Consider the following 18,605-nt stretch of genomic DNA (forward strand, 5'->3'; position numbering starts at 1 on the left):
GGGGCTTGCCGTAGATAGGCATGTGTCATGCCGCATGCGCACCTGGTACTAGAGTGTCGCGGGTTTTTGGAGTTGGTGATCTGAGGTGTTGGATAATAAAGTGGAGAAGAGTGAAGAGTTCAAACTGCTATCGTTTATTATTTTCTTATTTCTAAGTGTTAGGCGAACCCTGTTTGAACGCTCGGTCACAATATTTTTGTAAAAAGTCTGAACTATTCTAATAAAGGAAGAGCCAAAACCAAATTTGCGCAAAGATTCAAACATAAACTCATGCTCGACCGTGTCAAAGGCCTTATAAAGTCTAAAAATTAAATGATTGCACCATCGTTGATCAATTCATTATAATCTAAAATATCTAAAACAAGCCGAATATTATTTGCTATATGCCTACCTTTCATAAAGCCAGATTGGGAAACTGAGACAATTTCTTCTAAGCATGGTTTCAATCTATTTGCATAAAGGGAAGCTAACAATTTATAATCCGAATTAAGTAAAGTAATTGGACGCCAATTATCTAAATATGAAGAATCTTTGTTAGGCTTTGGGATTAAAGTGATCAAGCCCTGCTTCATGGACTCAGTTCATTCTCCTTTCTTTATACAGTCTTTAAAAACTTCCAAAACAAGCTTTTCTATGTCTTGCCAAAAGGCAGTCCATCTGGACCAGGGCTTTTACTGAGGGGGGCTTTCTGGATAATCATATCCAACTCTTCCATTGTCAAATCCATCTCACAAGACGACCGATTTCCATCACTTATAATAGGTGTGAATGCTTGAACCCTCTCAAAGAAACTATCAGCAAAACGAGGTTTAAATGAAGAAGAATAAAGCTGAGAATAAAAATGAGAAACTCTAGCTTCATCTGTGACCAAAGTGCCCTCAATATTTAGAAAAATCATTTCCCTCTTTTATTTTCTAAATTAAAAAAAATATGCTGAATTTTTTCCTCCGAATTCGAGCCACTCTTGATCTAATAAAGGCACCCTTAGCCTTTTCTGCATAAAAGTTATTTAATTCTTCTTTAAGATTGTGCAGTTTTACTTTATCATCTTCACTTGTCTGTTGTTTGCCTAAAATTTGATTCATTTCATTTAATATAAAGGTATACTTTAAAGATTTTGCCTTCGCTAACTGTTTACTAAATCGAATAGAGAATTTTCTACACTGGTATTTAAACATTTCCCAATTAGAAGATATTGAAACACCAGCTTTTGCTTTAAATTCTTCAATGATGCTCTTAATACCTAAACAATAAGAGGGAACAATTTAGTTTCCAATATCCAGGGTTTGTGTGACAACCAGTACCAGAATCAGATCAAATAAGATGGATAAAAGCATGATCTGTGAGGGGAGCAGGACAGATACTCTGGGTTACGTCAGTTTAATAGTGTTCTTGTGGGCTCCTGCTCATGTGGGACTGGAGGCCAATGAAGTGCTTGATAAACTAGCGACGCAAGCTGTAAAACACTACGAGATAAATATTCAAGTGACTCTGAGCAAAACAGTCAAATGAAAGAATTCATAAACAACAAATGGCAAGAAGAATGGAATAGTGATAACAAGGGTAGACAAATGTATAGTATACAGAAACAAGTAGGAGATGGAAGAAGTGTTTTTAGGAATAGAAAAGAAGATACAATTATTTCTGGCATTCGAATAGGGCACACTAGACTAAATCATTCAGTGTTCAAAATAGGAAAACATAAAACAGGTAAATGTAATTATTGAAATCAGGCAGAAACAATTGAACATGTGTTAATAAAATGTATAAAATATGTAAAAGAACGGTTAGAACTTATGAACGAAGTAAGAAAATTGGGGGTTGTATCATTTAATATGGAAAGCCTATTGAAAACGCATGCCGAACAAGATAGTGTTATTCTGAAATATATTAAAGGAATAGGAGTATACTGGAGAATTTAAAGTAATGGGTTTAAAATAATATAACATTTAAATATATATAGTTTTTTTTTTTACTTTTTTTTATAATCTCTTCCACTATTTTGTTTAAGTTGTTAATTTCCAAATGATTATTAGTGCTTCACACTCCAGTCCAGTTGGTGGCGGTAATGCACCGAAAGTTGGTTTGCCAACCGCCATAAAACTCCATTAGAAGAAGAAGAAGATAAAAAGTAGAGGAACACTAAAGAAAAAGAAAACATGAAAACACATCATATGACCCCTTTAATACATTAATACACATGTAATGCAACTATTATTAAAAACATTATGTATAAACTTGAGCATCCATTGTTTTCCAAAAGTGAGCTTGAACTGTTTCTTCTTCTTCTCATAATTATGAAAAATGAATATTTCATCAGTCTTTGTCTCCCTCTGCTGGTACAACACAAACACTGAGATATTCAGGCTCTTTATTTACTCTGTGACAAAACTCAGAGCTTTTTGAGTTACTGTGCGTTTATACACATAAAATGATTAATCTATGAATGAGAAACTGTAATTTGCTGTGAAATAAAAGGTGTTTCACTGCCGCCTCATCAGGTCTGTCAGAGGATCGCTGAGATCTACATGAAGTCTTCATTTCTAACAGTGAAGTCACTGTATCTTCAGTCTCTGTTGATTCTGTTGACTGAGTCTCTGTAGTGGATCCTTATTCACCATCAGATGATCAGCAGAAGATCACACTGTCATCTATAACCTATAATAAAACACACACACACACACAGTCACATATGCAGTATGAGATATTACATCTGTCACATCTTTTCATAAGAAAACTAACTAGATAATCTATATTAATTCATTCTCAAGCATGATCATATCGCTTCTATCTGATGCTCAAAGTCACTTTACAAAATCAAAAGCACATGAAAGGTCACTTTCACACACCGGACAGCTGATCCAGAACCAGCAGAAATGACCATTACACTCACTACACATTTAATATCAGTTCATAACAACCCAGATCTCAGATTATCACACACATAAGGCGTCTTTACACACAAACCAAATCTGAAGCGGCATAAAATCACAAAATGTGCATTTACACAGAATGTTTATTGCTTCTCTGACGCCGAGAACATAAATGCATTTACACAGGAATTAGTTATTAAAATCGCGGGAAATAATACTTTGAACATTACTATTTTAAAACTACAGTTTTAACAAAGTGTTATAAAATGAATGTAAAAGTAATTAAATATTAAAGAAATAAAACTCAAGATAAATAAAAACACAGAATGTCAGATTTCCTCTGTGTGATATAGCGATCTCACGCTCTGATGTTCGTCATAATTCTGTGGTACTGAGAGCTATTTTATATTTCTTAATAAAACTATTCCAGATGGAACAAATGCTACAAATATATTATGAATTATTACACCGGGTCGATCACCGCAGGATTTATTCATGTTTTTCAAAGAGCCAGAAAGAACAATTCTGCTGTCGTCAGCGTTTCAGGCAGTGTGTGTGTGTGTGTGTGTGTGTGTGGGTGGGTGTGTGTGTGTGTGTGTGTGTGTGTGTGTGTGTGTTATGTGTGTGTGTGTGTGTGTGTGTGTTATGTGTGTGTGTGTGTGTGTGTGTGTGTGTGTGTGTGTGTGTGTGTGTGTGTGTGTGTGTGTGTGTGTGTGAAATATCGTCCTCAAGAAGATGATTTCTGGAATATAATATCACACAGTGACGGCGAATAAGCATTAGCGTATCTGAGAGAAATGTAGAAGCGCGTTGATCTGCCAGTCTCTTCAGAGGAAGATTACAAACGGCGAAAGCCAATTGATTACACACGTCGACTCTGTTATTCTGGTGGTTTCTTCACGATGTGAGTACAGGACACTTTTACTTTATTGTCTCTTGTTGGCTGACATTTTTTAATTTGGCTAAAACAATATGGATTATGGCCGATATGTTTAGTCTTCCGCTTCTTGATTCTCACGCCGCGCGTTTGGTTGTCATGACAATGGCGTAGTTTAGAGCGACACAAGATCGCGTTCATTTACACTGAACAAAACAATATCAGAGTCATCTTTGACACTCGGGGCTGAGGCGGGTCAGACCCGGCATATTTTAAGTCTGCTTTCATGCGGCATTGTGTCTTTCCACAGAACTTTGAGCAGACACAGAGCCGCTTTAGAGCAGCCTTAACTCGCTGTGTAGAGATGCCTATAGAGACAGTTAAAGGGGAAAAGCTGGAAATAACATTAATATTATTTTCACAATCAGTCACACAGTATGAGCAGAATTACACTCATATTAAACACAGTTTAAAGTTCAGAGACCTACAGAAACTGAAGCTGAATTTAAGACTCATTATCTGATGATAATCAGATAGGGGTGGTGGTGTGGCGCAATGGATAAGACACATGCCTTTGGTGTGAGAGACCCGGGTTCGAATCCACTGTGAGACACCAATGTGTCCCTGAGCAAGACACTTAACCCCTAGTTGCTCCAGAGGCGTGCGACCTCTGACATATATAGCAATTGTAAGTCGCTTTGGATAAAAGCGTCAGCTAAATGAATAAATGTAAATGTAAATGATCTCAGACAAAATATTCACACACACACACACACACACACATGGTGTTACTGAACCTGGTACAATTTACTTAAAGTAAATCAGCCATTTGAACTTTAAATAAAAATATGATGATGAAAATCGTTAAACTATTCTTACCTCAGTGTCTCCAGTTTATAATGTGGATCATCCCTCAGATCCTCTAACAGCTTCACTCCTGAGTCTCCTAGATTATTCTCAGACAGATACAGATCTCTCAGGTGTGAGGGGTTTGATCTCAGAGCTGAAGCCAGAGCAGCACAACCTTCATCTGTCACACCACACCTGATCAACCTGTAGAGAACAATGACACACATTAAGCCTATATCCAGAGATAAACATGACACTTAAAAAATAACATAATCCTGTCAATATGAAATATATACAAATACTCATTAGTTCACATTGTGAAAATTCATCAGTTAGGATTAGGGGATTGATTATAGAGTTTGTAGAGTATAAAAATCATTATTTCTATGGAAAGTCCCCATAAAACATGTAAACCCAACGTGTGTGTGTGTGTGTGTGTGTGTGTGTGTGTGTTAGCAGGGGAGGATTGGGACGATTCTAAGGGTCCAGCAGAACTCCATAATTTCCTGGATGATTTTGGTATTTACTTTGTAAAATAATCTTATAGGAAGAACGCTATAAAGAACGGGTATTCATTATAGTGTGTGTGTGTGTGTGTGTGTGTGTGGCAGAGCAAGACAGAGGAGAGAGAGAGAGGGACGAGTATAATTGTAATATAATTTGTATTGATCTCATACAAATGTCACACATCTACATCCCTTCAGGACACTGACAGTAAAGATGGATAGTGACAGAGAAGACAGAAATTCTCGTAGCTCTCCTTAGAAAGACACTTGTTACACACACACACACACACACACACACACACACACACACACACACACACAGTTTGATTGTGTCGGTAGTTTCTGGCCAACCAAGCGCCCGCAGTGAGTCTCGGCCTGACAGCATCACGGGGGAAGCCTGTAACACACTCAACTCTTGCTCCATGGACACACACACTTGCGACCCATGAACGCCTCTCTAAACTACTGCCTGATTTTACAGTTTGAAGCGTCTGTCATAGAAAAACACCGTGTGCTGTCATGAAGAAGAGAAATGTCTTATCATAGGATAAGAACACGCAGTCTCATTAATAATACACACACTGACGTGTCATCGATGTACTATAGTGTTTCTCCAGGTCATAATCTGTGACATTGACATGATGTAGACTTTAAACCTGGAGAAAAATCTCTACAGTTTCCAGTTTCCCCCTAAAATTAAAATGAATGGACTGTGTTAATCCTGACTGTGCTGAGATTGAGTGTGTTTAAAGTAAAGGCTGTTAAATGTAGATCACCATGTCAAAGTGTCAGAGATGGGAAGCACAAATACTTCGTTACTCAAGCAGATTTTTCAGATTTTTTAACCGATAATTCTTTTCATTTGAAAGCCGATAACCGATATATTGGCCGATAAATCTAAATTCATATTTTGATATACTTTGATAGCCTGTGTACATAAACAAAAGACTCAGCATTAAAAGCCATGTCCTAAACACTTCAACATGAATCAGACATATACAATACAGTAGCCTAGCCCTCTGGGGTTCCTCATGTTTTCGTCACACTTGGGGTCTTCGGGTCTAAAATGACCCAGAGGGGGATTCAGATTTTTTTTTTTTCAGTAAAATCAATTAAATGTATTTTTGTTCAATAATATTTTTTCTTTTTTTTCTGTGGTGTTTTGAGAGAATTTTATAATAATAATTAATATTTATGCAATAATTATGTTATATTTTTCCCCATTGAATATAATAGATTTTTTTTATTTTTTATTATTATTAATTCTGTATTTCAGGTTAAAGTAGAGACTAGGCCTATAGAAAACAATTTTTGGAGTCAGATTGGTGCCATCTGGTGGATGTAGTGAGCATAATTATCGTGCAATATCATATTTTAACCACTAGATGGATTTACAGCTCTGAATTCTAGCTGTTTTTGCACATATTTGCCTATTTTTTTCAGGTTGTGGATTTTAATATATAATAAGAGATTCTCAAAGACTATTTGTGTCAAGTTTTTTGTTTGGTTGGTTGGTTTAAATGGTAATTTGAAGTGCCAGTTTTACTTTATAATACAGTCAAACCTGAACATTGCATTAGAAAGACAACAAATGGAAAGCATTTTAATTCCCATTGTTTTAATGGTAGTGTAGGTAGGATTTTTATAAAAAACTTTTTTTCAAATTTGTTTAATCTGTCTTTATATACCAATACATAATTAAAATGTAAGTGCTCTGAAAAAGAGAGTATAAAAATCGAGTGACTGTAGACCTTTTAATCTGCAATAAACACAGCTCATTATTTCCATTCGGGACGAAACAATTGATTGGTTTGGGCGACTGTCACTCACTCTCGCAACCATGGCTACCACCCCTGTTGCTAGATCTGCCCATATGCGCGCGCACCCGTTTGATTTGAGGAGTGCAAGTCAAGAGATGCGCGGAACCTACGAAGAGTAAAATTATGGCAGAGAAAGAGCATTCAAAATTCAAAGCACCTGCATATGCAGTCAGCGAAGGCAAACAAGGCAAAAACTACTTCCTCGGACCCTGCCCGCACTCTTGAACGACCTCCTCTGCTTCGCCCTCGACCTCGGACCTGTCCTCGAACCGACGATGCGGGACTTGTCACCGGACTGTAGCGTTAGTCCTCATCAGAGTCAACAATGCTTTCATCATGGAAACTCTTTCATGCAAAACACCGTAGCCTATATGTTATGACTCTTACACGAAATTCACCTTCATCACAGTGTAACTGATGGTAATGGAAAAACGTGTATCAATGTAACCTGTTTTTAGCTGTTATATAGCTCGTTACCTATAAATATAGCTCGTTACCTATAAATATAGCTCGTTACCGAATCAAACAAAGTAGCCTATATTTTAAACTTTACCAGTATCGATATGCTAGCTTGATAGTGAGTACTAAAATAAATCTTATTTGTTTATATTTATAGTGATAAAGTTAGGTATTTTATTACATGTGATTCTGACATGATGTCACTGTATGTACTGCGCTCCTTCCTCTCCACTCGTCTCAGGTAATAAATGCGTCTTCCAGCTGAGCCTGAGCGTTTGGCGTCGCGCGTTCATGTGTTTTGAGGGCGTGGCTTTGGAAGGAGCTCAGAAGGGAGGGGGTGGGAGTGAATGGAAATAATGAGCTGTGTTTATTGCAGATTAAAAGGTCTACAGTCACTCGATTTTTATATTTTCTTTTTCAGAGTACTTACATTTTAATTATGTATTGGTATATAAAGACAGTTTAAACAAATGTGAAATTTTTTTTTTTATAAAAATCCTACCTTCACTACCTTTAATTCTAACTTAATAAAAATGCAATTCTTTCAGTCATAACATTTTTTTATTAACCTTCTATAATAAACATTTTCATTAAAATTATTTTTTGTACAGTTCGATGAACAGTAACTCTTATTCAAAATTGGCAACAACAATTATGAACAAAAAACTAAGGCATTTTTAGAGTTTTGTCTGAGTGACATACACAAAACTAAAGACTCATAACTCCAAAACTATAACTAGGAGAGTCTAAAGGTAGGTATCGTTTGAAAGAACACTTTTCAAATTTTTTTAAAATATAAATTACATTACATTTGGACATTCTCCTGCCGAGAAACTGCTGATAAAAGACAGGAAATATATAGAATTTTTTCAGTCTAGATGATTCATTCATGAACAGAACATATTTTTGCCAATTTCCCATTCATTTCCTATGGCGGGTCATTTTAGACCCGAAGACACTGAGTGTGACTTTTTTTTTATGACCACTTAGACTTTTTAAATCCTGTCCCCAATTCTTTTGGGTGTTCATATACCAAGTACCGAGACGGTACGCAACTGCTTTTTGTCGACATTTAGAAAAGAAAAAAGAAAAAGAAAAAAATCGCAAAAGTTTCGCGCAAATCTGTAATGGAAACGCCCCTAGTGACAGTTTCATGTGAGAGTAACGTATGATCTTACCCCAGTGTCTCCAGTTTACAGTGAGGATTCGCCAGTACAGCAGAAAACAGCTTCACTCCTGAGTCTCCTAGATTATTATATGACAGATCCAGATCTCTCAGGTGTGAGGGGTTTGATCTCAGAGCTGAAGCCAGAGCAGCACAACCTTCATCTGTCACACCACACTCACTCAACCTGTAGAGAACAATGACACACATTAAGCCTATATCCAGAGATAAACATGACACTTAAAAAAATAACATAATCCTGTCAATATGAAATATATACAAATACTCATTAGTTCACATTGTGAAAATTCATCAGTTAGGATTAGGGGATTGATTATAGAGTTTGTAGAGTATAAAAATCATTATTTCTATGGAAAGTCCCCATAAAACATGTAAACCCAACGTGTGTGTGTGTGTGTGTGTGTGTGTGTGTGTGTGTTTGTGTCTGTGTGTGTGTTTGTGTCTGTGTGTGTGTTTGTGTCTGTGTGTGTGTTAGCAGGGGAGGATTGGGACGATTCTAAGGGTCCAGCAAAACTCCATAATTTCCTGGATGATTTTGGTATTTACTTCGTAAAATAATCTTATAGGAAGAACGTTATAAAGAACGGGTATTCATTATAGTGTGTGTGTGTGTGTGTGTGTGTGTGTGTGTGTGTGTGTGTGTTCGCGGGTTATTCAGAAACGACGCAGGGCAGAAACGGAAAATCACCAAGTGACAATAAAACTAGTCCAGTGATGAATATATTTAGGCTTTCTGAAGACTTGGAGCCGATTTCTGTGAGGAAGACAATTAAACTATAGACCCAGAGAGAGTCGTCATGAAACAGCTTATTGGGAACAGCGGGTTGGGAATCGTAAGACATTTTCCGGTTCCGGTTCCCATTCAATAAAATGATTAAAACAACTAATAAAACACAGCAGTAAGGGGAAAATGCACAATCCTGTGTGTGTTTATTTCTTATACTTGTCAAATGAGTTTAACAGACTGGTAATGTCAACAAACTTTTGCAAAAATAAGGAAAATAAACATTTCTGCATCCTCTTGGAGAATGTGGGACTCTCCTATAGCTTACAGTGTCTCCAGCAGTGGAGAACACCCTCTCAGAAAGGGGAGAATATGCTTGAACACACATGTAAGATCCAGACAGGTGAAACATACTATTTTTAAAATGGGTTTGAATGATTGATTCATAAAGACTTCACTTGTTTCACTACTGGATGAATCAGCGCTCTATCAGTTAATAAACTTCTCTCTGTTTATGTCTCTGACGCGGTGAGTCCCGCAGGCGCTGGGCTAACGTTACTCCGCCGCGGTGCGACCCGACCGCTGTAAAGTAGTCCGAGTCTAAACGCTTATTACAGGCTTACCGTAGTGATTCAGGATAGGACAAAAACACGCTTTGAAAAAAGGCATTCATGATGTACTCGCTTATTGTATAATACAATACCATCATATTACAGACAACTGGTGTAATTATGCAGTTGTGGAGACGAATGATGATTCCAGAGCAACACATGCAGATACACTACCAGCCAAACGTGCGGGATCGCTAATATCTTTAAGGTTTTAAAAAGAAGTCTCTTCTGCTGCATTTATTTCATTAATAATAACAGTAATATTGTGAAATATTATTCCAATGTAAAACAGCTCTTTTCTACGTGAATATATAGTAAAGTGTAACTTTCTATTCATCAAAGAATCCTGAAAGAAAATTGTACACGACTGTTTTCAACATTGATAATAATAATAATGAATGTTTCTTGAGCATCAAATCATCATATCAGAATGATTTCTGAAGGATCATGTGACACTGAAGACTGGAGTAATGATGCTGAGATTCAGCTTTGATCACAGGAATAAAGTACATTTGAAAATATATTAAAATAAAAAAACAGTTATCTTAAATTGTCATAATATTTAATAACATTAATGTTCTTTTGTATTTTTAATCCAATAAATGCAGCCTTGGTGAGCAGAAGAGACTTCAGATCCAGATATATGGATATATTTTCTTTTTGTATTACCGTCATGTTCACTTTGTTTCATTTTCCATAAGAGTGTTATAAACACTCACTTCCAGCCAATGGTCGCACACGGGTTAATGATATCGGCGTGAAGCGACACAAGTGCGTTCTGAAGCTCACACCAGAAGTGATGCGGAAGATGAGCGGCATTCCTGTGAGTTTCACAGTTCGCTTATATCACGCTTCAGAACGTGCTGACGTTTAAGACAAACATGAACTCCTGAATGTGTGTGTGTTGGCCGGAAGCAAAGGCTATATTGTAAAAAGTTTGAAATATTTGTTTCACTTCAGAAGCACTGATTCATCAGCTGGGGTTTATGGATTACCGTCATGTTCACTTTGTGTGGTTTCTGAATCCACTTGCATTACATGGACTCACAGAGATGATTATTTGCTTACACTACAATAAGGTTTCATTTGTTACACACTAGTTCACTACATTAGTTAACATGAACGAACCATGACAGATTCTTCTACAACATTTATTAATCTTAGTTGATGTTCATTTCAACATTTATTAATACATGTTTTAAATCAAAAGTTGTGCAGATGTGTCCATTAAGAATCACAGGGAAAGGGATTGGGCGATTCGGCCGTGGTGAAGTTCTCTGGCACATGCCGTACATCACCAGTAGGGGGCAGTCCTGTTTCTCTCTCAGTTATAGCGGCACTGAAGACAATAATGTGCAGCGATGTGTTAAACTCTCTCTGGTGTGTATTGACAGCAAGCGGCGAGCTCATAAACGTGTGAGAAACACATTTTTAAGTAGAATATATTGTTTATGGACAGCTCAAATAGAAATAAAATATTAATGATTCAGTGATCAATGGTTCTTACATGCTTGTCATGGGCGTTTGTAGCATAAAAGAGTGTTACAATAACTTTTTAGTGAACTTATAAGTGCAAATATCCCGTCCCATTTTATCAGCCCTAATTCCCACATTGTGGAATTATTACACTGTGAATTCATTTCTTTGACATTTAAATAACATATAAAAGATCTTTTGCAAGGACACAATGACGAAAATGTGACTTATGTCAGTCTAACATAAAATTATATTGCATTTTAATGTCTATCTTTGCCAAAGATATGAACTTTTCAGACATATTAAAATATTTTAATAATATTGTTCATTCATTGGCCACTTAAAAGTACGATCTGTAAAAATGAATAAATGAATAAAATCCCCCGGTTCACTCGAGCAGAACCAGTCCTATTTTAACATTTCTGATCCTGCGTTTCTTCTGTATTATAAACGTTCAGAAACCGGTTTGATTAGAACAAATACAGATTAATAACGTTATTTTGTTTTACTTTTTTTTGTAGCCTAGTTTATAATAATAATAATAATAATAATAATAATAATAATAATAATATTTAGGCTATAATACTACTACTAATAATATCTCTAATATCTTTTCTTTTCTTTGTTTAATGCCATGCCAGCTTCTATGGATATATATATATATATATATATATATATATATATATATATATATATATATTCAAGGCGAGGAACAGGTTTTTTATTTAAATAAAACTAAATAAGATGCCAAACGAATTAATTTAAATAAAAAAGCCTACATTCCTCATTCGGCACGAATCCAGATGTTTCATGATCTGCGAATCAAGCTGAACTATTAGGCCTATTATGTAGGCTAAGCTCGTACTCGGCATTACTGACGTAAAATATCATCTTCCCCATATAACAGCGCAGTGAGGCGGTGGACACGCTGAACACCACAGATTATATTGCAGACTATTCAGATTGAGCGCTGGAACATTTTATATGTTTGACTGTATTTTATTCAGAGGCGGCGGCGCGACCACTGGATTTATTCCTGCCAAGAGAGTAAACTCTTACTCCGTAATTTATGCTCATACAGATAAAAGCAAGACATAATTCATAAATTTATAAAAGATATTCAGATTTTGTAAAATAACGGAAACAAACGTAATGTCTCTGTTTCCTTTATAGATGTTTGGAGCGCGCCACAATGAGCTGAAACTCAGCACGGTTTCTTTCGTGTTTTAATCTGTAATATTTAAGTGAAATATATTTCAGCCTTTTTTAGAAGAATCTGTCCAATATTTATTTTCCCAACAAAACATCAAATCAATAGAAATAAAAGGTTTTAGTTTAATTCCATTAACACAAAAATACGACAAAATGGTCACGTCAAAGCTTTTATTTTTTGAAAGTGGTCATACATCTACACTTCAGGTGTGTGTGTGTGTGTGTGTGTGTGTGTGTGTGTTTTTTTTGTGTGTTTTGTGTGTTTTGTGGCATTACACTGCAGTTTTTAGCTTCTACACTCCAGTGTGTCCACCCTGATCCTGAAGCACAACAGAAGAGCTTTAAACAGCATATTTATGTGTTTGTGTTTGTATTGTGTGTTCAGAAGTGTCGGCCTAATAGTTCAGCCTGATCTCAGGGCAGTTTGTACGGTGGTGTATTGCTGACACATACATATTATTTTATCCACCCAATTATGATGTAATAACGAGATGTTATGTCATTTTAACTCATGTTTCTGATCCTGCGTTTCTTCTGTATTATTAACGTTCAGAAACCGGTTTGATTAGAACAAATACAGATTAATAACGTTATTTTGTGTTACTTTTTTTTGTAGCCTAGTTTATAATAATAATAATAATAATAATAATATTTAGGCTATAATACTACTACTACTAATAATATCTCTCTTTTCTTTTCTTTGTTTAATGCCATGCCAGCTTCTATGGATATATATATTCAAGGTGAGGAACAGGTTTTTTATTTAAATAAAACTAAAACGAATTAATTAAAGTGAAAAAGCCTACATTCCTCATTCGGCACGAATCCAGATGTTTCATGATTTGTGAATCAAGCTGAACTATTAGGCCTATTATGTAGGCTAAGCTTTGTGCTCGGCATTACTGACGTAAAATATCATCTTTCCCATATAACAGCGCAGTGAGGCGGTGGACACGCTGAACGCCACAGATTATATTACAGACTATTCAGATTGAGCGCTGGAACATTTTATATGTTTGGTTGACTGTATTTTATTCAGAGGCGAATAGAGGAGATTCCTTAACTTTTAAAATTAATTTTACACTCCTATGGCCAACTTTCTTTATTAAAAAATGGTAACACTTTATAATGGGCTAAGGTTTCATTTTGTTAGCATTAGTTAACATGAACCAACAATTAATGAACAATATTCTACAGCATTTATTAATCTTAGTTAATGTTAAGCTCAACATTTTATAAGACATTTTTAAGATCCAAAGTTGTATCTGTTAACATGCACTGTGAACTAACATGAACACTAATATTTTATTAACTAACATTAATAAAGGCTATTGCTCTCTGTTAGTTCATGTTAGTTAATGCATTAACAAATGAGACCTTATTGTAAAATCAAGTCAAGTCAAGTCAAGTATATTTGTATAGCGATTGTATCAAAGCAGCTTCACAGTATTAAATTAAAATAATACAACAAGGTTTGTTTCTAGTGGAATTTATTGATTTATTGAATTAAATATCCCCAGAATATCCCCAACTGAGCAAGCCAAAGGCAACAGTGGCAAGGAACCGAAAAACTCCATCAAGTGACCTAATGGAGAAAAAAAATTGGAACTGGAGCTAAGCCGTTTAGGGCTTTATAAGTCAGTAGCAATACCTTGTAATTAATACGGAACTTTATAGGTAACCAATGCAGTGATGATAAAATCTGTGTTATATGATCATATTTTCTTGATCTAGTAAGAACTCTAGCGGCGGCATTCTGGACTAACTGTAGCTTGTTTATTGAGGATGCAGGACAACCGGCTAATAAAGCATTACAGTAATCTAGTCTCGAGGTCATGAATGCATGAACTAACTTTTCTGCATCAGAAACTGATAGCATATTACGTAGCTTAGCAATGTTTCTAAGATGGAAAAAGGCGTTTTTTGTAACATATGAAATATGATTTTCAAAAGACAGGTTACAATCTAGTATAACACCCAGGTCTTTTACTGTAGAGGATAAAGTAACAGGACATCCTACTATATTAAAGTTGTATTGTGAGAGGTTTTGTGGGCGGTTTTTTTAACCGATGATTAGTACCTCTGTCAAATTATGCGTCATCCAATCTTTTATATCGTTAACACACTCTGTCAATTTGGATAATTTAGCGTTTTCATCTGGCCGTGATGAAATATAGATTTGAGTGTCATCAGCATAACAATGGAAACTAATTCCATGTTTCCTTATAATATTTCCAAGTGGCATCATATATACTGAGAATAATAGAGGGCCTAACACAGATCCCTGCGGCACTCCATAGTTTACTGGAGTTATGATCGATTTTTCTCCATTTAAATAGACAAAATGGTAGCGGTCAGATAAGTATGATCCGAACCAGCTTAATGCTTGTCCTTGAACACCAGTATAATTTTGTAGTCGATCTAAGAGTATTGTGTGATCTATAGTATCGAACGCAGCACTAAGATCAAGTAAAACTAGTATTGAGATACAGCCTTGGTCAGAAGCTAAAAGTAAATCATTTGTGATTTTAACGAGCGCAGTTTCAGTGCTATGATGCGGCCTGAACCCAGACTGAAACTTTTCATAGATATCATTTTCTTGCAAGAAAATGTTACCAAAAATGTTATACAATTTAAATAAAATACCTAAATAATGCAAACAACTCATTGGATAACATTGGGCTGCATATAAAGAAACAAAATGCATGTGCCATGAATAAATAAACACTTGCCATTTTTCTTTTGCTGGATGTCTATTGTCTATTTGCATATCAATAAAGATTTGTTTAAAACAATGCACATTGAATTAGTCATTTCTACAACTTTTATAGCACTTCAATTGTAAAAATTGTGAGCCTGACATATTACATTTATTATCATCAGCACTCCATGTTCAAAGATTTACTAGCTGTCAGTTCATCTCTTATACGCTGCTGCCATCTAGTGGCTGTTAGTTGTAACTCTAAAAGTATGGGGAACTGCTTAATGTCTGTTTAGTAATTCATATTTTATCCTTCATTTGCTCTCCAGAAGCCATATTTGAGAACACACACACACACACACACACACACACACACACACACACACACACACACACACACACACACACACACACACACACACACACACACACGTACGTAGATTCCTTTAAATGTTAAGAGGAAGATTAAAAAAGAGAAACTGGATCTGTGAATTCTCACAGAATCACAATTGAATTCATATCTTGCTACTCAGTCAGAATTATTAACCTGGAGTCCCAGTCTCTGTCACAATAACCATATATGTAATGTTTTAGGCCTATTGGCAGACATCCGTTTAAAATGTAGGCAATGGCATATAAAGAAGCTTTTCTCCATATCCACTTCAGTTTCTCAGCTTTAATTATTGATTAGGCTACTTCTGTACTGGTTTGCGCTTGGCAAAGATGTTCAGATATCTCTATGCCTAGTAGACCTACACCAAACGCTCATTAAAAGGGTCCTGTACAGGGCTGTACAGTGCGACATATATCTACAATATAGCCTGTGATTGGTCAAAAAAGAATAATACCATTTTATAATAGATGGATTGACTTTAAAATCATTCAGCCTTGCAATTAAAAGATGTGGTTCCAACATATTAAAAGCTGAGCTAAAATCTACAAATAAAAGACGTGCATACGAGCTAGGATCCTCTAGATGCCTATTTATGAAATGTGTTATAGCTATAACAGCATCATCTGTACTTCTATTGCTCCTGTAAGTAAACTGAAATGGGTCTGATAGACCACTCACGTCTGTTTTTACAAAATTAATCATAATTTTCTCCAAACACTTCATTATTATTGAAGTAAGTGCTACTGGACGATAATCATTATTCTCCTTACAGCTAGCCTTTTCTGGGACAGGGATAATAGTGGAGCTCTTCCACATAGAGGGAACTGTATGCGTGTCTATAGATTTCTGAAAAATAGGGCACCAGGCTTCGGCCAGCTCTCTACTACAAGATTTTAGTAACCGCCCAGAGATGCCGTCCGGCCCAGAAGCCTTGTTAGGACAGACCTGTGAAAACAGTCTCTCCACCATGTTCTGGTCAATAATTGTTTTAGGATTATCCGATATAGACAAGGCATCCAGTGCATTTGCCTGCTCCTGTGAGAAGTCTCTTACATCAAATCTACAATAAAAGTCGTTCAGCTCATTTGCCTTTGCAAATCACATTAATAGATCTCACATCTCATCTATCACACTGATAGATCTTTTGTCATGTTTGTCATATATTTCATAGAATCCCATAATTCTTTGGTATTCATAGTCAAACAATGGGCCTCAAATTTCTCCCTCTCCTTTCTCCTAGCTTTCCTTAGTTTATAATTCAGTTCCTTCTGTACATCTTTCATAGCTGCAAGGTCTCCTCTCCTAAAAGCCATTTTTTTCTGTACTATGCACTCCTTAATTTCCTTAGAGATATAAGATTTATTGTTTGGATATATAGTTATTATTTTTTGGTCTAACACATTATCTTTACAGAAAAGTATATAATCTGTCATAGTCTCTACGGCCTCCTCTAGATCCAAACTTTGAAAGACGTTCCAGTCAGTGCAAGAGAAGCATCCTTTTAACGTTTCAATTCCATCATCATTCCACACATATACAGTTTTAGTTTGTGGTTTACTGCTCCTAAGCATGGACTTATATGTCGGAATTAAATGGACAGCATTATGATCAGAGGAGCCTAATGGCAATTTAACCTTAGCTGTATAGGTAACATTCCCATCACATTTGTCCAAGATGTTTTTGCCTCTCGTATTACAGTCCACATATTGATCAAATCCAGTTTACAATGATTAAAATCCCCTAAAATGAAACAAGGTGCTTCAGGGGTACGACTTAATTGTCTATGAACACAGTCTGCTGTAAGTTTAGCTGCATTTGCAGCATTCCCACTAGGTGGAATATAAACAGTACATATTAAAATGTTCCCGAATTCGCATGGAAGATAAAAAGGCCTAAGGCTTACACATACCAGTTCTATGTCGGAGTCACAGAGCCGCTCTCTCACGGAGAATTGCGAGCACCACTTTTGGTTAACGTAAACACAAATACCGCCCCCTTTGCTCTTGCCTGAGTTGTCGTTCCTATCAGAGCGTACCAGAGAGAAACCTTCCAGGGCAACGGACGAGTCCGGCACGTCCTCTCGTGCAGCTCGAAAATGCAGCTCATATCTGTTGCTTTCGGTGACGTGCCCTCCATTAAATCTGCATATAGCGCGGGAACTGAAGATCGGATTTAAATCCGTTTTGCAAAAACACATTTATGTGACCAGGTGTAGATGGAGTCGTTTTGATAAATAGAGCAAACGCTTTACAAATATGAATTCTCTTACATCATATGAACAGACGTAAAAATAATTTGATGAATTTGATCATGTTGTTTTAATAGCTTTGCTTGTAATTAATGAAATAGTAGTTATTTCCCTGCATTTTATTCCATTTTGATTATACTTTATGAATTCACAGTAGCCGTGTTTCCATTACCCTTCAAATTGCGCAAATTGAAATTGCTAATTGAAAATACGCCCAATGGAAACACGTCAATTTCACAAAAACTCCCATTTATGGAAAAAAAGTTTCTACGCTCACATGAGGAGGTTTTTCAGGCCATTCAAACAAGAAATATTTCGCAAAACTGCAATGGAAACAGTGTTTGCGGATTTACAGTCACCTGACGTAGACGACGCAGTGTGTTTGGACAGAATACGAGACAGAGCTCTTTATTAAACTCATAAAAGGCAAAAGAATTACAGGAATAATGGATTCTAACCCTCAAATAAATACCACAATCAAGACCTTGAAGCAGAACTGAGGGAGAAACACCCAGAAACTCCTCATATGTGCCGCTCACAAGTATAATAAGGGTCGTTCCTCACCATTAATGCTTGGAAACACACACACATCTCCTTCCATTAATAATAATGGCCAGTGCAGTGGCTGGGATATACATAATCCTACCAACGTCCGTTAACATGATTTTT

The 18,605-nt window shown here is 36.2% G+C and overlaps 1 protein-coding gene across 2 annotated transcripts in view; it reads right to left on the reverse strand.

The window, feature by feature from the left end:
• The window catches only part of LOC311302525 (NLR family CARD domain-containing protein 3-like), a 150,222-nt gene that overhangs the window by 47,727 nt on the left and 83,890 nt on the right, over positions 1-18,605 (reverse strand). Inside the window, exons 10-12 of one of the 2 annotated variants that reach the window (XM_084428477.1) lie at positions 8,563-8,736; positions 4,630-4,803; positions 1,746-2,658 (exon numbers count right to left, since the gene is read on the reverse strand). In XM_084428477.1, the coding sequence (XP_084284603.1) occupies positions 2,652-2,658; positions 4,630-4,803; positions 8,563-8,736 (355 nt within the window). In that variant the 3' untranslated portion in view covers positions 1,746-2,651. Of the gene's footprint in view, positions 1-1,745; positions 2,659-4,629; positions 4,804-8,562; positions 8,737-18,605 lie in introns of those variants that run through there. The other variant, XM_084428476.1, reaches the window with a different exon arrangement.

This window comes from Rutilus rutilus (genome assembly GCF_951802725.1).
Source record: "Rutilus rutilus genome assembly, chromosome: 13".
Classification (NCBI taxonomy): domain Eukaryota; kingdom Metazoa; phylum Chordata; class Actinopteri; order Cypriniformes; family Leuciscidae; genus Rutilus; species Rutilus rutilus.